Here is a 25,960-nt window from a genome sequence, read left to right as displayed (position 1 = left end):
TGCACGTCTTCAACAAAAATGAAGGCAATAGTAATTACAGTGACCATTTACTAAATGCTGACCATGTGCCAGGTCCTATGCTAAGTCCCTTATATTTATTCTCTCAATGCTCATAATATCCCTATGCTATAGTTAACATTATTGTGCTGGTTTGAAAGGAAGTATGCCCCCTAAGAAAAGCCATGTTTTAATATAAATCCCATTTCTTAAAGGTAGAATAATCCCTACTCAATACTGTATATTTGAAACTGTAATGAAATCATCTCCCTGGTTGATGTGATTTAGTTAAGAATGGTTGTTAAACTGGATTAGGGGATGACATGTCTCCACCCATTTGAGTGGGTTTTGATTAGTTTCTGAAGTCCTATAAAAGAGGAAACATTTTGGAGAATGAGAGATTCAGAGAGAGAAAGCTAGCAGATGATGCCGTATTTGCCATGTGCCCTTCCAGCTGAGAGAGAAGCCCTGACTGTGTTTGCCATGTGCCATCTCACTTGAGAGAGAAACCCTGAACTTCATTGGCCTTCTTGAACCAAGGTATCTTCCCCTGGATGCCTTTGATTGGACATTACTATAGCCTTGTTGTAACTGGAACATTTTCTCGGCCTTAGAACTGTGAACTAGCAACTCATTAAATCACCCCTTTTAAAAGCCATTCCGTTTCTGGTGTATTGCATTCCAGCAGCTAGCAAACTAGAACAGATTTTGGTACTGGAGAGTGGGGTGCTGCTGCTGCAGTTTGCAAATACCAAACATGTTGGAATGGCTTTTTAAATGGATAAGGGGAAGATTCTGGAAGAGTTGTGAAAAGCTTGATAGAGAAGGCCTAGAATGCTTTGGAAAGACTGTTGGTAGAAATAAATACTCTGAAGATACCTCTGATGAGGACTTAGACAGAAATGAGGCACCTGTTATTGCAAACTGGAAGGAAGGCAATCCTTGTTTTAAAATGGCAGATAATCTGGCAAAGTTGACTAATGGTATAGGCTGGAAGGCAGATTTTAAAAGCCATGAACTTGGATACTTAGCAGAAGAGATCTCCAAGTTAAATGTGGAAAGTGCAGCCTGGTTTCTCCTCACAGCTTATAGTGAAATGCGACAGGAAAGAGATGGCTGAAAACTGAACTCTTGGGTACAAAGAAACCAGAAATTGAAGTTCTGGAAAATTCTGGGCCTCCAGAAATGGAGACTCCAGAGAATAGTGCTCCACGTGAGGATTTGACCAGATGTGGAACCAGTCAGCCATCTCAGAGAAAGCCAGGATTGGACATGGAGTTATCCAGGAAGGATTTGTGGAAACTCCTTATGTCTGATGGGCATGATCCGAGGCTACTGCATAGAAAGCCAATGAGAGTGCTGTGGGACCTGTATGAACAGAGCCACTGCCAGTCTGGACTGAGGGGTTCAGAGAAGGGACACATTGGAGGAAAAATAACTTCAGAAGCAGAACCATGGAGGCTGGAGTCTTAAGTCAAGAAGCCTCGGGCCAGGAGAGTGGACCCACCCAAGCCCATGGAGAGGGTGAGTTTGCCCCAAAGGCAGAGAATGGGCCTTCCACCTCATTGCAGTGGAAGAGTCATGCCGCCTCAGACCTTGGAGAAGGTGAAGCACGTTTCTTGGGGTTGGGGGAGAGCCTGGCTGCCACCACATGGAGGGGTTGAGCGTGTGCCCTGGAGATGGCAGAGAGCCCGGGTGCGGCCCCAATGCTTGGAGAGGGTGGAGCCGAGAAAAAGGTGGTCTCCCCAATATCCCCCAAGGTGGCATTCAGAGAGAGGCAGGCGTAGGCATTTGGAAAGGGTGGGACTGCCACTTTCTAAAGCCCTGAGGATAAATGAGTCTCAGACTTTGAAATCTAATGGACTTTGCCCTGCGGGTTTTTGAAACTGTATGGGTCCAGTGACCCCTGTGTTCCTTCCTCCCTATGGAAATGTGTCTATGTATCCTATGAATGTTCCTCCTTTGTATGTTGGCAGCAAATAACTTATGAGTTTTCAAAGGTCCAGAGCAAATGGAGAGAATTTTGCCTTAGGACAGACCATGCCTGTAACTGACTTGATAAGATTTTATACTGTCTCTAATTTTGTACTTCATTGTATTGCTACTGAGAGGTTTAAGGTTTCTGATATTGTTATGAAATTAATGTATTTTGTATATGGGAAAAACATGTCTTTATTAGGGGTCAGAGGGTGGAATGTGCCGGTTTGAAAGGAAGTATGCTCCCTAAGAAAAGCCATGTTTTAATATAAATCCCATTTCTTAAAGGTAGAATAATCCCTATTCAATACTGTATATTTGAAACTGTAATGAAATCATCTCCCTGGTTGATGTGATTTAGTTAAGAATGGTTGTTAAACTGGATTAGGGGATGACATGTCTCCACCCATTTGAGTGGGTTTTGATTAGTTTCTGGAGTTTTATAAAAGAGGAAACATTTGGGAGAATGAGAGATTCAGAGAGATTCGGAGAGGGCAGAGAATGCTGCAGCACCACAAAGCAGAGAGTCCACCAGCCAGTGACTTTTGGAGATGAAGAAGGAAAATGCTTCCCAGGGAGCTTCATGAAATAGGAAGCCAGGAGAGAAAGCTAGCAGATGACGCCGTATTTGCCATGTGCCCTTCCAGCTGAGAGAGAAGCCCTGACTGTGTTTGCCATGTGCCATCTCACTTGAGAGAGAAACCCTGAACTTCATCAGCCTTCTTGAACCAAGGTATCTTCCCCTGGATGCCTTTGATTGGACATTACTATAGCCTTGTTGTAATTGGAACATTTTCTCGGCCTTAGAACCGTAAACTAGCAACTCATTAAATCAACCCTTTTAAAAGCCATTTCGTTTCTGGTGTATTGCATTCCGGCAGCTAGCAAACTAGAACAATTATTATTCCCACTTTACAGTTGAGGAAAATGAAGTTGAGACAGGTTAAATACTTGCCCAGAGACTTATTTAATTAGGGGCAGAGCCTGTACTAAAATTCAGCATGTCAGATACTGACATCTGTCCTCATAACCAGAATGCTAGGAAAACAAGCTTTTCCTTTAGAATATTTTCCAGATAAAAAAGTATTAAACTGGGTGGGCCACAGTGACTCAGCAGGCAGAGTACTCGCCTGCCATGCCAGAGACCAGGATTCATTTCCCGGTGCCTGCCCATGCAAAAAAAAAAAATGAAACCAGGCAGTCCAACAAAATCTTCAGGGCAAGCATCAGCATTTCTCTTGTGCTACCTGAAACCTCTACCTGACAGGAATGCTTCTGTGGTATTTCTGCCCTTCTACTTTCGCTGCCAACTGAAACCAGAGAAAACACAGATTTACAAAACTAAAGTGGAAACCGACCAAACAATATCTTTGGAATACCAAGTTAGTTTGCATTGTGGGGGAACTTCTAAAGCAGCACTTACCTAAGCACAACCTAAACCAGCACCATCTCAGCCAGGTTTTGAAAGGAGAGAGTGATTGCACAGGAAACATATTTCTTCCCCTTTTCTTTTCTTTCTTTCTTCTTTTTAAAATATGAAGTGTAAAAGACAAGATAATTTGAACATCCTCCCTTTCCCTCAAGTTGCCATGAAGATTGGATATTCTTTCTTTAAGTCTAAAGTAAAGTGATATAACCCATACCACAGAAATTAAATACAAATATAATGGGTTTACCCTTCTAATGTAATTTAGCTCTGCATGTGAAACTGAAATAAGTCCAGGAGGTGGATGCATGGAATGAGTGTGCTTGCAGACCTCATAATTAAAACCTCTGAAAATTCATCTCTTGTTGGTGTATTTTGAGTCATTTTTATTGCTTTTTAATCTTATTTCATACCTTCTATGTTAAGTACAGATTTAATATAAGTTTATTATAAATTAAAAATTGATTTATTAATGATAAATTTTAAAATCCTCTGCAAGTTGAAATGGGGTTTATAACACCACAATTCAACAGAATTTTAATGCAAATCACAAATGTAATTTGAAATTTTCTAGTAGTCCCGTAAAAATTTTAAAAGAAACAGGTGAACTTAACATTTTAAATAATTTATTTGCATTGCGGTAAAATATAAACAACATAAAAATCAGTTTAACCACTTTAAATAGAAAATTCTTTGATGTTAAGTACATTGGTGATACTGTGTAGCATTCACTACTATCTATTTCAGACTATTTTCATCATCACAAACCAAAACTCATAACTCCCCATTTCTACCCTACTTCTCCCCCCTGGTAACCACTATTTGGCTTTCCGTCTCTACAAATTTGCTTATCCTAAGTATTTCATATAAAAGAAACATCCAATATTTGTTCTTTTGTGTCTGGCTTATTTTGCTCGAAGTTCATCCATGCTGAAGCATGTACTTAGCACTTGACCTTTTAAAAAATATTTTAATTGAGATATCTTTACACACCATATAGTCAATTCAAACTATACAATCAATGGCTCACAATATCATCACATAGTTGTATATTTATCATCATGATCATTTTTAGAACATTTATATCACTCCAAAAAAAGAAATAAAAAGACAAAAGAAAAAACCCATACATCCCATACCCTTATCCCTCCCTCTCACTGACCATTAGTATTGTAATTTACCCAATTTTAAAACTCCTTATCCCCCTTATTATTTATTCATTTTTTGCCCTTATTTTTTCACTCATCTGTCCATATCCTGGATAAGGGGAGCCTCAGATACAAGGTTTTCACAATCACACCATCACACTGTAAAAGCTATCAAGGTTACTCGAATACAGTTCAACAGTTTTAGGTATTTCCCTCTAGCCACTCCAATACACCATAATACACCATAAACTAAAAAGAGATATCTAAAAATGGCATAAGAATAACCTCCAGGATAACTTCTTGACTATATTTGAAATCTCTCAGCAGCTGAAAGTTTATTTTGCCTCATTTCTCTCTTCCCCCTTTTGCTCAAAGAGACTTTCTTAACCCCATGATGCTGGGTCCCAGCGAATCCCAGGATTCCTGTCCCAAGCTGTCAGGGAGATTTATATCCCTAGGAGTCATGTCCCACATAGAGGGGAGGGACAGCATGTTCACCTACTGAGTTGGCTTAGAGAGAGAGAGGCCACATCTGAGCAAGAAAAGAAGTTCTCTGGGGGTGACTCTTAGGCATAATTCTAAGTAAGCACACCTTCTCCTTTGCAGGAATAAGTTTTATAGGGGCGATCCCCCAGATCAAGGGCCCAGCCTACTGGATTGATTGTCCTCACTGCTTGTAAGACTATCAGGAATTCCCCAGGTGGGGAAGTTTAATAATTCATTTCTTCCTTTCTCCCCAGTCCCCCAAGGGAACTTTGCAAATATTGTTTTATTTTTGGCTCAAATTTCTCTGGGATCTATTGGGGCATCACATTAACCTGTACAAACCAAAAAAATCTCAGTCCCTATTCAAGATTCCATGTAATTATGGTGTTCAAATAAACTGACCATACAAGTTAAATTAGATGATACACTAACAAAGATAAAAATTTTGCATGAAATAAACATCTCTTCCTTTGGTCTCACACAGATGTTGAAGTTTTAAAATATAGACCATATCATTCTTTACCATGTACTCTGATTTATATTAGTCCTATCCAGATCAGCTTCATTCATATCTCTACTTGAGGTCTGATCACTTTTTCAACAGTTGCTGTATGTGGTAATGCTGACTTACTTCACTTCTTTTTACATCTAGTAATATTCCATTGTATGGCTATACCACATTTTGTTTATCCATTCATCTGTTAATGGACATTTAGGTTGTTTTCATCTTTTGATTATTGTGAAAAATGCTGCAATGAGGGTTCCTACTCCTCCATGTCCTCACCAACATTTGTTATTTTCAGTTTTTTTAAATACATCCTAATGAGTGTGAAGTGGTACCACATTGTGGTGTTAATTTAAATCCCGTTAATGGCTAATCATGTTGAGCATCTTTTCATATACTTATTGGCCATTTGAAAATTTTCTTTGGAGAAATGTCTGTTCAAATCCTTGGCCCATTTTTAAATTGGGTAGTTTGTCTTTTTGTTGTTGAGTTGTAGGTGTTCTCTATATATTCTAGATATTAAACCTTTATCAGGTATACAGTTTCTAAATATTTTCTCCCAGATAGAGAAATAACCTGTAGGTTGTTGTGTGTGTGTGTGTGTTTTTCACTTTCTTGATAATATCTTTTGATGCACAAAAGTTTTTAATGAAGTCCATTTTATCTTTTGTTCTTTGAGCTTTTGGTATAAAATCTGAAAATCCATTGCCTACTACAAAGTCCCGAAGATATTTTCTGTGTTCTCATATAAGTGTTTTATAGTATTAGCTCTTATATTTAGGTCTTTGATTCATTTTGAATTAATTTTTGTATATGGTGATAGATAAGGGGTCCACATTCATTCCACTGCATTTGGATTTCTAATTGTTTCAGCAGCATTTGTTGAAGAGAATATTATTTCCCCATTGAATGCACTTGGCACCTTGCATAAAATGAACTGGCCATAAATGTGTGAATTTAACTCTGGAATCTCAATTTTATTTCATTAGTCTAGATGGCTATCCTTATGCCAGCACTTTTAATTACTGTAGCTTTGTAGTAAGTAGTTAAATCAAGAACAATGAGTCCTCTAACTTTGTTCTTTTTCAAGATTATTTTGCTATTCAGGGCCCCTTTCAAAATTCCATGTGAATTTGAGGATTAGCTTTTCCATTTATTAAAAAAAAGCTGCTGGAGTTTTGATGGAGATTGCATTGAATTTGTAGATTGCTTTAGGCAGTATTGACATCTTAATAATATTGTTTTCCAATCATGAATACGGGATATCGCTCCATTTATTTAGATCTTCCTTAACTTCTTTCAGCAGTGTTTTGTAATTTTCAGTGTACAAATTTACTTATGAATTTGCTCCTAGGTATTTTATTCTTTTAGATGCCATTGTAAATGGAATTGTTTTCTTAACATCCTTTTCAGATTGTTCATTACAGGTATATAGCCACCCAACTAAATTCTGTTTATCTTGTATCCTGCAACTTTGCTGAGTTCACTTACTAGTTCTAATAACTTTCTTGTGGATTTTTTGGGATTTTCTATATACAGAAACACGTCATTGTGCATAGGGATAATTTTATTTCTTCCTTTCAATTGGATGCCTTTTATTTATTTTTCTTGCCTGATTGCTCTGGCTAAAACTTCCTTTACAATGTTCAATAACAGTGATGACAGAAGGCGTTCTTGCTGTCTTGTTTCTTATCTTTGCTAGGGAAAGCTTTCAGTCTTTCACTGTTGAGTATGATTTTTTTTGCTGTGGGTTTTTATAAATGTCCTTTATCATGCTAAGAAAGTTCCATTATATTCCTAGGTGTTTTGTTTTTTTTTTTAGTGTCTTTATTTTGAAAGGGTGTTAGACTTTGTCAAATGATTTTTCTACATCAATTGAGATTACCATGTGGTTTTCCCTTCATTCTATTAATGTGATGTGTTACATTGATTTTACATAGAACCATGCCTGCATTCTGAGAATACATCCCACATGGTCATGGTGTATATATACCATTGGATTCAGTTTATCAGTATTTTGTGAGGATTTTTGCATCTATGTTCTTAAGGGATATTAGTTTGTAATTTTTTTTCTTGTGTTGTCTTTATCTTGGTTTGGTATCAAGGTAATGCTGGCCTCACAGAATGAGTTAGGAAGTAATCCCTCCTCTTCTATGTTTTGGAAGAATTTGAGAATTGGTGTTAAATTTTTTTTTTTTTTTTTTTTTTTTTAAAGGAAGGAAAGACAGAGAAGGAAGGAAGGGAGGAAGAAAGGGAAACATTTTTTAAACATTTTCTTGTTTTTATTATATTTTGTTTGTTTGTTTGTTTGTTACATGGGCTGGGGCCGGGAATCGAACCGGGGTCCTCCGGCACGGCAGGCAAGCACTCTTGCCCGCTGAGCCACCGCGGCCCGCCCTTGGTGTTAAATTTTCTTTAAATGTTTGGTAGAATTCAGCAGCAATTAGGTCAACTTTCAAGAAATGTTTCCAGATGAGGTCATTTTTCAAGAAATGTTTCAAGAAATTTGTTCATTTTGTTCAGGCTCATTTATCTTTCTTTGTAGCTTATCTTTTTTGACATAAACTCTATTCTGTCTGACGAGATAGCCACTTCAACAGTCGTGATTATTGCTTGCATGGGATATCTTCTACCTTCACCCTTTCATTTTCAACCTCTTCGTTTTTTTTTTGTACCTAAAGTGAGTCTCTTGCTGTTTGATTTTGCTAAAGTTGCCAGGATGCAATATACCAGAAATATTGGCTTTTATAAAGGGAATTTATTAAGTTACAAGTTTTCAGTTCAAAGGCCATAAAAATGGCCAAACTAAGGCATCCAGGTAGAGATGTCTTGACTCAAGGAAGGTCAATAGTTCCAAAACACCTCTGTCATCTGGGAAGGCATATGGCTAGCATCTGTTGGTACTCTGACTTTTGGTTTCAAACAGCCCCCTCAGGGCATTTTCTTTCTGCATCTCCAACGTCTCTGCCTGCGTTGGCTCTGAAGCAACCGTGTTTTTTTCAAAATCTCTCCTTTTTAAAGGACTCCAATAAATGAAAAGACCCACCTTGAATGGGCAGTCATATCTCCATCTAATCAAAAGGCCACATTTACAATTGGGGGTGTCATTTCTCCATGGAAGTAATCTAATCAAAAGGATGCACCCACAATTGAGTGGGTCAACATCCATGGAAACAATCTAATCAAAATTTCCACTCTACAATACTGAATCAGGATTAAAAGACATGGCTTTTTTGGGGGTATACAACACTTTCAAACCAGCATCCTCTGGACCCTAAAAAGACATGTTCTTACCATATACAAAATATACAAATATACAAAATACTTTCAAGCCATTACAATATCACAAAAGCCTTAAATCATTTCAGTAACAATACAAATATCAAGTAAAAAAAAATACAAAAGCTCATCAAGTCAATTATAGGAATGGTCTCTCCTACAGTAAAATTATATTCTGGCTGTGGTCCTGTAAAACTCAGAACAAATTATCTGCTTCCAATATGCAAAGAAGGGGCAATCGTAAATGTTTCCATTGCCATAATGGGAGATTGGAAGGAAAACAGGGGTCACTGGACAAAAACAGTTCTAAAAACTTGCAGGGCAAACTCCATTAGATTTCAAAATCTGAGAGTCCTTCATCCTCATGGCTTTAGAAAGTGGCACTCTCATCCTCTCTAAGGGCAGACGCAATTGTTGTTTTGGTGGTAGGACTGATTCATGGAGCTTCCTACTCTGCCATCTTCCCACAATAGAAATTAATTTTATTAATATATTTATTTTATCCAAAAATCCAAAATGTACTCATTTCAATATGCAATAAAAGTTTCAAATTATTCATAAGATGTTTTATTCTTTTAAAAAACTTTCTTAGTACTAAATATTTCAAATACAGATTATATTTTATACATATAGCACATCTCAGTTTGGACTAGCCATATTTCAAGTACTCAGTAGTTAGATGTGTTAAGTCAGCACATGCTGGTCAGCAAAGGTTTAAAAGATACTATACATTCCACCTTTGGGAACAGAATGCAAAGAAAGAGGTGACAGGAAGTGGGAAATCCAGAGATTTTTAGTGGTGTGTTATGACACTTTTATTCCTTATTACTATGATAGACTATTAACTCAAAATCAAAATGAGGAAAGTACATTTTTGGTAATTTGTGAAAAAAGATGTAAAATCGAGGATCAGCCCCATAGGGTTCTGGGCTGAAGAGGGAAAAAAAATAGTTGTCTCCATGGAGATAATCTAATCAAAAGTTCCCAACCCACAGTGTTGAATCAGGATTAAAAGAAACAGCTTCCCCCACAAGATTGAATCAGGATTAAAACATGGCTTTTCTGGGATACGTAATACTTTCAAACTGGCACAATCCCCAAATTAGTTTACAATGGACATGTGCTTTTAAAGATTAAACATTTAGCTTGTGTTATAGATTAAATTGTGTACCTTCAAAAAGATATGTTCAAGTTCTAACTCCCTGTCCTGTGAAAATGATCCTAGTTGGAAATGCAATCTTTAAAGATGTTATTAGTTAAGAAGAGGACAACTGGACTAGGGTAGGTCCTAACCTAGAATGACAGGTGTCCTTATAAGAAGAGGAAATTTTGATACAGTAGGAGAGAGGAGATGGGCATGGAATGAGACAAAGAATGAGTTATGCCACAGGCCAAAGAAAGCCATGTACTGCCAGCAAGCCACCATCAGAACCATACAGATTTCAGCTGTCTCACTCTGTCAATGTCTACAGATTTCAAACTTCTAGACTCCAGAACTATGAAGCAATAAATTCCTGTTGTTTTAAGTCACCCAGACTGTGGTACTTTGTTATAGCAGCTCTAGGGAACTAAGATGGTATGTTTAACTAAAGCAATAAAATTATTCTTCTAGAATAGTCCATTTTTAAACTCAAATTCTAGTTTTCTCAACTTTACAAGTGATGAAGTAGGATAGTATAAAACTAACTCTAATTTTATCATAGCACTGTTCTTGAAAAATTTTCCAAGAAAACAGAAAACACCGTTTCTTCCTAAATAATGGTGTTTGTAGCAAGCTAAATCTCTATCAACAGCTCTAGGGACTGCAAAGACTTCCTGCATTTGGATCACAGGAATTTTTTGTTGGGTTTTGATGCTGAAATCTTAATTCCCAAATTAAATCTCTATCACGACTTATAGTACACCTCACCCATTAGAGATAGTTAATGAAATAACTCCATAATTTTATACATGTTCTTGTCCTTTATAGTTGAACCTACAGGTGACCTGCTTAAGACCCATGAGAATGAGACTGAGGCTAAAGATTCTTCAACAGATGACCAAGGGTTTCTAGATTTGAATTTACAATACTGAGACCTTGGATTTTCCCAATTTCCACATTTTTTTCTAAAATAAAGGAGAAATGCAATAATATGCTCAAATGAGCCTGACAGAAAATGCTATAACGCAATGGCTTGAACAGTGTGATTGAAGTATAAATTTCTTGCAGGTGGCTGAAGGATGCACTAACAGAGAAGTAGCTTGGCAAACGATACTTATGAACGAAGGTTGTGCTGCTACTAAAAGGAACAAAGTTGTGAGGTATGCAACCAATGTGGATGAACATGTGGAACATTTGGAGAGACAAAATAAACCAGAAACAAAAAAACAACAATGATATGATCACCTTTAGAAAATGCTTATAAGAAAACAGGGGCCTAGACTGTAAGCTTTTAGAGCAGACACATTAAGTTTGGAGTGGTGATTATTATTTCTGGATTTTGAGAGGCTGTTTTATATACATAACCTGATATTTAGAGATAAGAATGAAGCCTAACAGTTTGGGGTTAAGTAATTCAGAACATAGGGGTAAAGAAGACAGTATCTATATTTTAGAACCACATATACTCTTTGAGACCAATGGAAGAAAGGTTTATTTGATCTGGAACTGAAATTTTCTGTAGCACATAATCTAACTCAACCTATCTGTATACCTTGATTGAATAACTGAAACACAGGGAACCCAGAATAAGAAAGAGGTCCTTTAATCCTGTATAGATTATTGTAATGCCTGGATACATCCTAGAGTATATTAAGCAGATAATCAAAAAGTATTGGCTAAGTCCCCTGAGGGAGGGGAGAAAGAATATGGAACTATTAAACCTTACCATCAGGGAATTCCCTGATACTGTGTCAAACTTTAGTGACATCCAAATCCATAGGCCATGCCCTTGATCACGAGGCTTGCTTACTCTTGTGAAGCTTATGTAGGTAGTGGATAAGCTTAGATTACCCATAGGCATGCCTGAGAGTTACTTCTGAAGGACCTCTTTTGTTGCTCAGATGGGGCCTCAGTCTCTCTAAGTCCAACTCTGCAAGTGAAATTCATTCCTGAGATGACTCCCAGGGATGAATCCAGACCTGGCACTGTGGGATCAACAATTCCATCCTGACCAAAAGGGGGAAAAGAAGTGTAACTAATAAAGTGCCAGTGTTAGAGAAAGTTCAAATAGAGTCAAGAGGCTATTCTGGAGGTTGCTCTTATGCAAGCTTCAGGTAGACCTTGCTACTTATCATAACCTGCCAACCTCCAACCAAGACCATTCCAGCCAATCCTAAAGAACACCTAGGGATTCCACGGGTTTCCATGCATTAGAGTAACTTTCCAGAAACCTACAACCTCCAGATGGGTCCCTGGTCCAGATAAGTCCTGAAACCTAGCTCAGCCTCTCCAGAACATCAGATAGTTCTATCTCCCTACTCCACATTAGTGACAGACCCTTCCAATATGAAAAATTTAGAATTTCCATAGCCCAAATACCCCTAAAGAGAGGGATGGAAAGATCAGAGGTTATGGTGGAGTTATACAGAGAAGATAGGATTTAACAAATGAATATGAACGCTGAACCTTTAAAATGATATCTTTTTTAGTTTCTAGTATTTTAGAGTAGCTAGAAGTAAAAACCTAAAATTGTGAAATTGTAACCCATGCCAAACTATGAAATATGTTCTACAACTAATTGTGGTGCTGTGCTTTGAAATTTATTGCTTTTTTGTATATACGCTATTTTTCACAAAAAAAGAAGGGAAAATAGTCGATTGTGATGATAAAAAAATATTTAAGCCCTCTAGCCTCCTGTATTCTGGAGCAGCTAGAAGGAAAAATCTGAGAGGATCGTATGGTAGTCCATGACAAACTCTGGAATCTGTCCTGTAATTACTTCTGGAAGAGTGCTTTGAAAGCTATTGCTTTTTTATTTATTTGCTTTGTATATATGCTATACTATACAATAAAAAAAGTTAAAAATTAAAAAAAGTATAAATTCTTACCAAAACATAAGAATGTGATACACAGAAAGGATGCTTTAAGGCAGCAACTTTTAAATATTTTTGACTGTGTCCCACAGCAAGAAATCTATTTCATACTTACTGAGACCAGAGTACACACACATACACAACTAAAACAAGTATCCTGAAACAACACCCTTAGTTTATACGATGGCACTTTTTTTTTTTTTGCATGGGTATGCTCCAGGAATAGAACCCAGGTCTCTGGCAGGCAAGAATTCTGCCACTGAGCCACCATGGCACCGTCCACTCTGGTATTTTTATGCTATTCTGTTTGATCACTAAATTGATTTCAGAATTCACTAATGTGTTGTGACCTGTGTTTGAAAACCACTGGTTTAGGAGCTTTATTGTAAGAAGGAACAGGTTGTAGAAAGCTAAATGAATGTAGAAAATATGAGGACTGACTATAACATACAAAAAGAAATAATGGCTGCAAAACTGAAGCATGCTATAATACTGAATATGTTAGTTCAGGTCCTCTAAGAAGCATACATCAAGATGTGATTAAACATACAAAAGATTTGTTGGAGAAAATGACAGTCACAGAAAGTAAAGAGGGTGTTGGAGAAGGCAAGGAGAACCATCAGACTGCAACAGAGGTCTCATTCCTGTGAAGAAAGGAAAGGCAGAAAATTGGGGAGGAAGAATCTCAGACTGCTGTGCAGCTTTAAGAAAGTTTTTACCAGGGCGGTGGGAGTCCTTGAGTCAAAGCTGTCCACCAAAGGAGGCACCTGACTGTTAGGCTTGGGCCTGCTTTAATATCCTGGCAGTGCTTCACAATGGCCAGGTAGCTCCTGGGAAGCATGGCCTCTGAATCATCTGGCGTTGAATACAGAGCACGGCCGCTGGGGCCGTTGATAAATTACACTCTCCCACAGTAGGAGACCTGAATGGCACATTTTTATGGCTGCCACACTGGAACCCAATGCTAAACCAGTCAACACTCTGAAAGAACTAAATACAGTAGTGAAAACTTTAAAGGGCAGAAGTGATATAGCAGAATAAAGAATCACTGGGGATGCATTAATAAGTCATTCCAGCTGACGGTAAATCACAGAGATGGTGAATCTGGGAAGTGGGCCAAGTATATCTACCAATGTGGATAACAGGCTCAAGACAAAAGGAAAATGGCCAACAATGCCAAAACGTAACCAAAAATACAAAAAAGGAAAATGAGCCTAAACTGAAAGTACATAGATAAAAACATAAAAGGGCATATCAAGTTCTATTTGAGAGAACTCCTCACGTGCATATTTATTTTTAAACTTTACAGACTTTATAAGCCCTTATATGTACACAAGAAAAAAAAAAAAGAAAATGTATGTCGGCCCCTTAGACCCTGCATAAACTTGGAGAAAATGTATCCCAACTAAAGAATGAAGTTATTAACCAAATACAGTCCCTATCTAAGCTGAGTTTTCTTTTTTTTTTAAGTAGAAGGAAAAGGTTTCAAGACCCAGAGAAAATTACAGGAAAAAAAAAAAGTGTTAACCATAGTTGCAAAGTTTACTACATGGAGGAGTAGAATTCCAAGTTCAGATGAAAGACATTAAAATACAGATAAAGTAAAACACTGAGTAAGGGTAATGATAAAATATAAAGTAAAATAAATTTGGAAAAACAGGGTGAGAAAGGAAAGGATTTTATACAGAATTTCATTAAGAGTTTTAGATTACCAAACTGTAACAAATAAATGGAGACAAATCATAGGGCCTCAGGAGAATAGTAAAAAATAGTAAATATCATATTCTACATCTCAAAATAACCAGTAACTTGTTTGATAATGCAAGACTTAAAAAAAAATCACCCCTTCACCCTTTACTCTAGCAATTATCTGTTCTCTTGTCCATAGTAACACCAGTTTGTAAATAAGACCCTAAAAATTTACACATGCCATATCACATTTAACGTACATACTCCTTGACTCAGGAATTCTGCTTCAAGAAATCCATCTCCAGAACAAACTAGACAAACATAAAGATATAGCATAAGAAAGTTTACTGCAGTGTTATTTATGATGCTTTAAAAAGGGAAATATCCCAATTCTCCATAAATAAGTTGAAGACATTTAGAATAGCATGAAGCTGCTAAAAATAATGATATTGAGATATGTTTGCTGCCATAGAAGATAAATAGTAATAAAATAATAACATTAAAAATGCAATAACAATAGCCAACAATTATTTAGTATGTACTAAGCACAAAGGATGGTTCTAAGTGTGTTAGATTTATTATATCATTTAGTTTTCACAGTCAGCTCATGAAGTAAGTATGCTATTACCCACATTTTAGGAGTAAAATGTTACAGAAGAACAAAATTCTAGTTATGTAAAATTGTGTATGTGTGAGTGTGCATACATGAGATGTGTGAAAATAATGAACAATGTCTGTAAGAACAATGAATAAAATGTTGACAACAGTTACCTTTGGTGGTGGGATTTCAACAAATTTATTTTTTTCTTCTTCCTTTCTGTATTGTTTAAAATTTTACATGATTATAGATCAATTTTATAGACAGAAATAACAAAACTTTTTGAAAATACAGGGAAACAAAGTTTTTTCTTGACATAAGAAACAGTTTATCTTTAAAACTAAGAATCAATACAGAAGTAAAACATATGTGCTATTTTATTTTCTTTTAAACAGAAAATAACACTCACCTCCGTCACTTCTTTAAAGTAATTTAACGCAAAAAAATGCTACTACTTATGGTTAATTTAAAAATTTAAAGTATGACTATAGAAAATGATGAAATTTTAAAACTCCCTTTTACAGATGATATGATTATATATATATAGAGAGAGAAAATGTAAAGAAAATTTTTTTAAATGAGATAAGAAATATCTCAGAAATAAATTAAAATTTTATATAGGTAAGAAATATGTTTAATGTATATGTCATAGGTTATAACATAAATTGAAAGGACTACATCCTTATATATTTTTGTCATCAAAAATATATTACCACAACCAAAACCATTCCTGCCAATTCTAAAGAACACCTAGGGTGCTATATAAAATTCTACAGGAGTTCTATGCACTAGGGTAACTTTCCAGAAACCTACAATCTCCAGATGGGTCCCTGGACCAGGTAAGTCCTAAAATGCAGAGGGGCCAGCCTCTCCAGAACATCAACTAGTTCCATCCCCCTATCCCATATTATCAACAGCCCCTTCCAACATGAAAAAGTTAAAATGGCCATAGCCCAAATATCACTAAAGAGTGAGGGAAAGTTCAAAGGTGATGGTGGAGGTATATAGAGAAAGTCGGGTTTAACAAATGAGTATGAGTGCTGAATCTGTATATATATTTTTAATTTTTATTAATAAAATCGGTCAACATACAACTCAAACATTCTTAATGTATGAACATTCCATACTTGGTGTGCAGCCAATGGCTCACAATATCATCACACAGTCGTATATTCATCACTGTGGTAGATTCAGTTGTCAACTTGGCCAGGTGGTGGCACCTAGTTTTGTTGCTGTGGACATGAGCCAATGGTACCTGAACCTCATCTGTTGCTAATTACATCTGCAGTCAGCTAGGAGGCATGCCTGCTATAATGAATGACGTTTGACTTAATCAGCTGGTGCTTAAATGAGAGAGCATAATGTAACACAGCCCAAGCAGCTCGGCATACCCATCTCAGCACTCGCAGCTCGGCCCAGGCCTTTGGAGATGCAGAAAGGAATCACCCCGGGGAAAGCTGTTGGAACCCAGAAGCTTGGAGAGAAGGCCAGTAGAGATTACCCTGAGCCTTCCCATGTAAGAAAGAACCTCAGATGAAAGTTAGCTGCCTTTCCTCTGAAGAACTAACAAAATAAGTCCCCTTTTATTAAAAGTCAATCCATCTCTGGTGTGTTGCATTCTGGCAGCTAGCAAACTAGAACAATCACCATGATCATTTCTCAGAAAATTTACATCACTGCAGGAAAAGAAATAAAAAGAAAAAAGAAAAAACTCATATATACCATATCCCTTTCCCCTTCCTCTAAATGACCACTAGTATTTCCCTCTACCCAATTTATTTTGACATTTGTTCCCCCTATTATTTATTTATTTTTAATCCATATTTTTTACTCATCTGTCCATACCATAGGCAAAAGGAGCATTAGAACAAGGTTTTCACAATCATACTTTGCGAAAGCTATATCATTATACAATCATCTTAAAGAAACATGGCTAGTGGAACACAGCTCTACAGTTTCAGGCCCTTCCCTCTAGCCTCTCTAATACACCTTAAACTAAAAAAGGGTATTATGCATATATTATCTATATAATGCATAAGAATAACCTCCAGGATTACCTCTTGACTCTGTTTGAAATCTCTCAACCACTGACACTTTATTTTGTCTCATTTCTCTCTTCCCTCTTTCAATCAAGAAAGTTTTCTCAATCCCTTGATGCTGAGTCCTAGCTCATTCTACGATTTCTGTCCCACATTGCCAGGGAGGTTTACACCCTTGGGTGTCATGTCCCACCTCGAGAGGGGGAGGGCAGTGAGTTTGCTTGCCGTAAATTGGTTGAGAGAGAGATAGGCCATATCTGAGCAATAAAAGAGGTTCTCTGGGGGTAACTCTTAGGCCTAATAATAACAAGGCTTAGCTTATCCTTTGTGGGTATAAGTTTCATATGAACAAACCCCAAGTTTGAGGGTTCAGCCTATTGATTTTGTTGTCCTCACTGCTTGCAAGAATATCAGGACTTCTCCAAATGGGGAAGTTGAATTTTCCCTCTTTCTCACCATTCTCCCAAGGGGACTTTGCAAGTACTTTTTAATTCAGTGCTCAAATCACTCTGGGATTTATTGGGGCATCACTCTAGACAAACCTACAAAATCTCATGCCCTACTCAAGGTTCCATGTACTTATGGTGTTCAATTAAACTATCCATATAAGTTATATTAGGAAATGCACTAGTCAAAATATAAATTTTGTACCAAATAAACATCTTTCGCTTTTGCCTCACACATAAATTAAAGTTTTAAAATAGGAATCACCATCTATTTTCTATGAAATTCCTTTGTCCTTCCTCATGCAAAAACATTTTTTAATTTGTACATTTAGTCACTATCATTGTACACTCTAGGCATTCCTAGATTATATCATCTCAATCTTTATCATCTATCTTTCCTTCTGAATTCATTTGTGCCCCCAGCCGTCCTCCCTCTATCAGTCTCACATTCAGCTTCTGAATCGGTATATTGATATTACTTTTAGTCTCCATTACCTTAGAGCTGCTAAAAATAAAAACCTAAAATTGTGGAATTATAACCCATACTAAACTCTTTAAAATCTGTTCTATGACTAATTGTTGCAATGTGCTTTGAAATTTATCGCTTGTTTGAATATATGCTATTTTTCACAAACAAGGGAAAAAAAGAGAAGGAAGAGTATAACAGAGAGGATAGGAGTTAACAAATGAATATGACTGCTGAATCAATACATTGATATTTCTTTTGGTCTTGGAGCAACTAGAAGAAAAAATGAAAATCACGGAACTGTAACCCATACCAAACTTTAAAATCTGTTACATAAACTACTTGTAAAAATGTACTTGGATTTGATTCCTGGTGCCTGCCCATGCAAAAAAAAAAAAAAAAAAAGGTACTTCAAAATTTATTGCTTTTTGTATATATGTTATTTTTCACAATAAAAAAGTTTAAAATATATATATATATATTACCAAACATCCATCAAGAGAAGCATGGATAATAAGTTAATTATGATAAATCCACAATTTCCAAAGTTTAAGTACTATAACTATTCTGAAACAGAATATGGTATATATATATGTGTGTACTAAAATTCAAAATATCCAAGATCTCTAAGTGAAAAAAAAAACATTTCTGAATGACACGTATAGTATTATCTCCTGAATGTCAACAACAAGAACAGAAAAAGAACAAGAAGAAAAGTGGTAATATGTTATTGGATAGAAAACTAGAAAGATACCAAACCAGAAGTAACAGAACTTACTTCTGGGGAAGAGAATGAGATTGAGTAAGGATGGAAGGAGTAAGAGACTTTCATTTTTAACTAGTATTTTATTTAATTTTTAGCCCTTGAGATAAGTTCCTAAAGAATCTTACTTAAGTAAGATTATGTTTAAACATAATAAATAAACAAAAAAACTCACATTGTTATAAAAACAGTAAATATTTGAGTGTTAATTTAACTTAGGCCCACAATAAATTTTTTAAAGATTATTATATAAAACATTAATGGATAAAATAAAGTATGATATGGAATAAATGCCAAAATACATCTTATAGCTCTTTGAAAAGGTTCAACATAATAAAGATGACACACTATTAATATATAGGTTTTAATATAATATACAAAGAAAAGTTTCTAGTGGCTATCTTTTAGAACTCAATTAATAGTGACACATCTCAAACAGGCAAGATTGCCAAATACAGTGTTTTTGAAGGTAACAGAAGTGGACTCTTGTTCTCAGATGTTGTCACCCCTTTTCCTGTCTGGCTACATACTGCCTGTGCTCCTGAGTCGAGCCTCACCTGTTCTGTCTGTGGAGTCTTCCCTGCCTTCCCTGATTTCCCTGATATACACCTTTCACCCTATTTGTTTTTTGTTTTTGTTTTTTGGTATGCTGTACAGTGGGGCCACGTTTCATTCTTTTTCCATGTGAGTATCCCACTATTGCAGCACCATTTGTTGAACCGTTTGTTGGTTGGTTGGTTTCTGTTGTTTTCCACGTTTGTTTGTTTGGAAAGTGCCTGAGCTGGGAATCGAACTTGGGTCTCCTGCATGGCAGGTGAGAATTTTACCACTGAACTACCCTCAAATCCCCCTCACCCTATTTTTAAAAACTAGAAAAGAAGGTAAATAGTTTAACCCAGGAATGGCAAGATCTTATATGATGATTGAAAAGCATTAGAAACAAAATGGATATATTCAAATAAATAAAAATTTAAAACATTGTCATAATGTATAAAAACAGAAATATCGAAAGGAAAGCAACAGACTAGAAAAACAAATGACCAATCCTTGTGTGCTGGTTTGAAGTTATTATGTGCCCTTAGGAAAGCCATGTCCTTTAATCCTCATTCAATATTGCTGGATGGGATCTTTCTGATTGTTTCCATGGAGTTGTGACCCACCCAACTGCAAGTGGTAACTTTCGATGAGATGGTTTCGACACATTGAAGGTGGGGTTGCTTACTGGATCCCTTTAAGGGGGAACCATTTGGAAAAAGCTAGAGAGCCGCCATAACTGACAGAGCCAACAGAATGGACAGAGCCCTGGGGAAGTCAATGAAGAAGCCTGGAGAGAAAACTAGCAGATATTGCCATGTACCTTTCCAGCTGAGAGAGAAATCCCAATCATCATTGGCCTTCTTTAAATAAGGTATCTCTCCGTGGATGCCATAATTTGGACATTTTTATAGGCTTGCCTTAATTTGGACATTTTCACGGGCTTAGAAGTGTAAACTTGCAATGTGATAAATTCCCCTTTTAAAAAGACATTCCATTTCTGGTATATCACATTCTAGCAGCTTACAAACTAAAACACCTCGCTATACAAAACACAAAGACTTTTTAAATTCCCAGTTTTCACTTGGTAAGAGGTTAAAACCAGATGAAGAACAGGCATTAAATTATTTCACACAGAAAAAGTGCACAGCCTCTACATCATGAAAGATATTCAAAGTCAAATAAAATATGTTTAAGCTTCTCATACACCTTTAAACTATCAAAAATATCATTCAAGTAATAAAATCCAACAGAAACTCATTTATTGCTGACGATGATACAAAATGTTTTGACCTTTCCGAAACAATTTGGCAATATGTAACAACAGCTATAAAAGTATTTGTGCCAGGAACATTCCATCCAATCCTAAAGAACACCTAGGACAATATATAAGATTCCACAAGGGTTCCATGCACTAAAGTAACTTTCCAGAAACCTACAACCTACAGATGGGTCCCTGGTCCAGACAAGTCCTGAAACCTAGCCCAGCCTCTCCAGAACATCAGATAGTTCTATCTCCCTACTCCATTTTAGTAACAGACCCTTCCAATATGAGAAATTTAGAATTGCCATAGCCCAAACATCCCTAAAGAGAGGGATGGAAAGATCAAAGGTGATGGTGGAATTATACAGAGAAGATAGGATTTAACAAATGAATATGAATGCTGAATCATTAAATTGATATCTCTTTAGTCTCCAGTATTCTAGATCAACTAGAAGTAAAAACCTAAAATTGTGAAATTGTAAGCCATGTCAAGGTCTGAAATATGTTCTATGACTAATTGTGGTGCTGTGCTTTGAAATTTATAGCTTTTTTGTATATATGTTATTTTTCACAAAAACAAAGAAAGGAAAAAAGTCAATTGTGATGACAAAAAAAAAATATTTAAGCCCTCTAACTTCCTATATTCTGAAGCAGCTAGAAGGAAAAATCTGAGAGGATTTTATGGTAGCCCATGACAAACTCTGGGATCTGTCCTATATCTACTTGTTGAAGAGTGCTTTGAAAACTACTGATCTTTTATTTCTTTGCTTTGCATATGTGACATACTATACAATAAAAAAGTTAAAAAATATATATTTATGCCTTCGAGATAAATATATCCTGCATAATAGACCATAAGGGAATAGTGCAAACAAAGTAATGTGTACAAAGATATTCAATGGTAAGGGAGGTTGCCCTGAATAGCTAAAAATATCCTGAGAAAGAAAAATGAAGTTGGAGGTCTCACACTACTTGACTTTAAGGCATATTATGAAGCTACAGTGGTCAAAACAGCATGGTGCTGGCATAAAGATAGATATACTGATCAATGGAATCAAATAATAGAGTGTTCAGAGATAAACCCTCTCATCTATGGACAATTGATCTTTGATGAGGCAGTCAAGCCAACTCACATAGGACAGAACAGTTTCTTCAATAAATGGTGACCGGAGAACTGGATATCCACATGCAAAAGAATGAAAGAGGAGACATATCTCACACCCTATACAAAAATTAACTAAAAATGGATCAAAAGCCTAAACATTAGATGTAAGACCATAAAACTTTTAGAAGAAAATGTAGGGAAATATCTTATAAAACTTGTAATAGGAGGTGGTTTCCTAGCTCTTACACCCAAAGCATGAGCACTGAAGAAAGGAATAAATAAATGGGCACTCCTCAAAATTAAACACTTTTGTGCATCAAAGAACTTTGTCAAGAAAGTAAAAAGACAGCCTACATAATGGGAGACAATATTTGGAAATGACATATTAGATAAGGATATAAAGAGATTGTTCAACTCACCAACAAAAAGATAAATAATCCAATTACAAAATGGGCAAAAGACATAAACAGACTTCTCAGAAGAGGAAATACAAATGGCTAAAAGGCACACGAAAAAATGCTCAACTTCCCTGGCTATTAGGGAAATGCAAATAAAAACCACAATGAGATATCATCTCACACCCACCAGAATGGCCATTATCAATAAAACAGAAAGCTACAAGTGCTGGAGAGATGTGGGGAAAGAGGCACACTTATCCACTGTTGGTGGGAATGTAAAATGGTACAACCATTGTGGAAGGCAGTTTGGCAGTTCCTCAGGAACTGCTTCCTCAGGAAGCTAAGTATAGAATTGCCATATGACCCAGTAATACCATCGCTAGGTACCTATTCAGAGGACATGAGGGCAAGGATACAAACGGACATCTGCACACCAATGTTCACAGCAGCATTATTTACAACTGCCAAGAGATGGAAACAGCCCAAACGTCCATAAACAGACGAGTGGCTAAACAAGCTGTGGTATATACACACAACCGAATATTGCGCAGCTGTAAGACAGAACAAAGTCATGTAACAATGTGGATGGACCTTGAGGACATTACACTGAGTGAGATTAGCCAGAAACAAAAGGACAAATACTGTATGGTCACACTGATATGAACTAAAATTAATGAATGAACTTGGATAATTTCAGTTAAGAACAGAGGTCATCAAGAGATAGAAATAGGGTAGATATTGGGTAATTGGAGCTGAAGGGATACAGATTGTGCAACAGGACTGATTGTAAAAATTCAGAAATGGATAGCACAACCCTACCTGATTGTAGCACAACAATGTAAGTACACTGAATGAAGCTGAATGTGAGAATGATAGAGGGAGGAGGGCTGGGGGCACATATGAAACCAGAAGGAAAGATAGATGATAAATCCTGAGATGGTATTACCTAGGAATGCCTAGAGTGTACAAGTACAGTGACTAAATGTACAAATTAAAAAATGTTTTTGCATGAGGAAGAACAAAAGAATGTCAATGTTGCAGGATGTTGAAAATAGATGGCCATTCATATTTTAAAACTTTTGTGTGAGACTAAAGCAAAAATGTTTATTTGGTACAAAATGTATATTTTGACTAGTGCATTTCCTAATGTAACTTATATGGACAGGTTAATTGAACATCATAAGTACATGGAAACTTGAATAAGGCATGAGATTTTGTAGGTTTGTCCAGTGTGATGCCCTGATAAACCCCAGAGTGATTTGAACAGTGAATAAAGAAGTATTTGCAAAGTCCCCTTGGGGGAATGGCAAGAAAGGGGGAAATTTTAACTTTCCCATTTGGAGAATTCCTGATATTTCTGTAAGCAGTGGGGACAACCAAATCAATAGGCTGAGCCCTCAATCTTGGGGATTGTTCATATGAAACTTATCTCTGCAAAGGATAGGCTAAGCTTACTTAAAATTAGGCCCAAGAGTCACCCCCAGGGAACCTCTTTTGTTGCTCAGATGTGACCTATCTCTCTCTCAACCAATTTACGGCAAGCAAACTCACTGCCCTCCCCTCTCTATGTGGGACATGACTCCCAGGGGTGTAAACCTCCCTGGCAACATGAGACAGAAATCCTAGAATGAGCTAGGACTCAGTATCAAGGGATTGAGAAAACTTTCTTGACCAAAGGGGGAAAGAGAGAAATGAGATAAAATAAAGCGGCAGTGGCTGAGCGATTTCAAACAGAGTTGAAAGGTTATCCTGGAGGTTATTCTTATGCATTATATAGATATCCCCTTTTTAGTTTATGATGTATTGAAGTGACTAGAGGGAAATACCTGAAAGTGTGGAGCTGTGTTCCAGTAGCCATGTTTCTTGAAGATGAATGTGTAATGATACAGCTATCACAATGTGACTATCTGATTGTGAAAACCTTGTGTCTGATGCTCCTTTTATTTATGGTATGGACAGATGAGTAAAAAGTATGAATTAAAAATAAATAAATAACAGGGGGAACAAATGTTAAGAAAAAGATGTTCAATGGAGTACTATTATAAAGCAGAAAAACAGAAATCACACAAATGTACACAAAGGAATTAGTAAAGCAAGCTGGCATATTACATAACAGAGTAAGTATAGCAGCTATTCAAAATGATAAGAGATTGTCTAAACAAAAAAAATAGAAAGTACATAGAAATTGTAGAACATAAAAAATATATATGAATAACTGCTTCAGTATGCTCATTGACAAAGGTGATCTTGGAAAGTGTGGGGAATGTGGAGAGAGACAAATCATGTATTGAGTTTCCTATAAAGCTTTTTTTTTTTTTTACATGGGCAGGCTCCAGGAATCGAACCTGGGTCTCCAGCATGACAGGCGAGAATTCTGCCACTGAGCCACCGTTGCTCCACCCTCCTATAAAGTTTTAAAAAAATAAAAGTTCAGGCATGACCCTGGTATGGATTTTGGGTCTATTGTGAAACTGATCAGAGAAGAAAATTTGGGATTAAGATGTGGAACTTTTCCTCCTGTGATTCCAAATTTTCCTGTGATGATAGCCCTTTTAAAATTTTACTTAAGTAAGTAAACTACCACGGTAGGGTCATTTTATAACCCCCATCTCACCAGCTGTGGCTACAAAACAAGCAGAGGAAGGGCAGAGGACACAACTGAAAGCCCACTGAACACCGGCCCACCATGCAGGCTTCCTCCAGACCAAGGCAGTATCCAAGGTCCTTTGTGTCTGGAGCCAAGAGGCCCTTGCTTGGCAGTGGGAATCCGGCCCAGTAGAGAGCAAGATTCCATTGAGCTGACATATGCTGAGAGACAAGTTATTTAAACCCAAGCAGTGGAGACTTTTCAAAATATCATTTGCATTTCTGTGATTCTTTCCATACTCATTTGGCTCTCTCAAAGGAGACATCACATTTTTGGGACAAATTCTCACCTGGACCCTTTTATTCTGGACAATAAAAGGAACACTTTCTCAAAGTCAGATGTAAGGGGCTGGAAGGTGTGGATATACAAACAAATGAAGATTTACATGCATACTTACTTTCCACAGTACATGTGGTGCTTCTCTGGCATCCCCAAGCCCAGAACGAGGACACAGTACTTCTGTGCCAAGTATTTCTGTGCTGCTGCTAACTTATTTAGAACCAGCTCCATTTCTTTTTTCTCTACAAGGCCCCTGAAAAGAAAAATGACAATTCAGCTGAATTTTGGCAAATGCCTATATTCATTAATGAAAGTCAGAATTATAAGCTATTTTGAAAGAAAGACAAGTCTTAAGTCAACAGACTTCACTTATTCTTTGATTTCCTTTATGTGCGTTGTGACATAGTCTCCAAAATTCCCTGGTATTTATCTTTGTGATCAGTGTCACATGTTTAGGGTGAATTTTCATTGTTTTATAAATTCTTTATACTGCATGCTATGCATTCTCGCTTTTATATACAGGTAGACCTAATTCATATAGAACAGTTCAACCAACAAGTTACCTATACTGTTTGCTGAAGTAGCTTACAGCCCACTTTCAAGATGTTTTACTACAGCAGTTGTAGAAACTGTCCTTCCTGAGCTTGCTGTGGGTTCCCAATGCTAAGTTTGGGGGCTCAATGATTGAACTTGGGTCAACTCTTGAGTTTAACTGTGTTTGCTAAGGAGGAATTTGTGGACTCTGGGAACTTCTGCATTAATTATAACATTGCTTCCCTGTGAAAACACAGCCCTGGGTCCAATTGAATTGCAAATGCACATTCAAAAAGACAACCTGTTCTTAGGTTACAGATCTGAAGCCTAATTTTAGAAGCTTTTGCAGTGCAGTACAGTAGGAAA

At 36.7% G+C, this 25,960-nt stretch overlaps 1 protein-coding gene across 4 annotated transcripts in view; it reads right to left on the bottom strand.

The window, feature by feature from the left end:
- PPP1R36 (protein phosphatase 1 regulatory subunit 36) overlaps window positions 1-25,960 on the bottom strand; it is a 48,657-nt gene that overhangs the window by 6,816 nt on the left and 15,881 nt on the right. For all 4 annotated transcript variants that reach the window (XR_013160296.1, XM_077122699.1, XM_077122701.1 and 1 more), the window contains one exon: window positions 25,179-25,313. Coding sequence is in view for 3 of the 4 variants with exons in the window: in XM_077122699.1 (XP_076978814.1) it covers window positions 25,179-25,313 (135 nt within the window). In the remaining variant the exon portion in view is untranslated. The remainder of the gene's footprint in view (window positions 1-25,178; window positions 25,314-25,960) is intronic.

The sequence above is a fragment of the Tamandua tetradactyla genome, chromosome 12, assembly GCF_023851605.1.
Source record: "Tamandua tetradactyla isolate mTamTet1 chromosome 12, mTamTet1.pri, whole genome shotgun sequence".
Lineage (NCBI taxonomy): Eukaryota > Metazoa > Chordata > Mammalia > Pilosa > Myrmecophagidae > Tamandua > Tamandua tetradactyla.
This window is presented reverse-complemented; position numbering and strand designations above follow the sequence as displayed.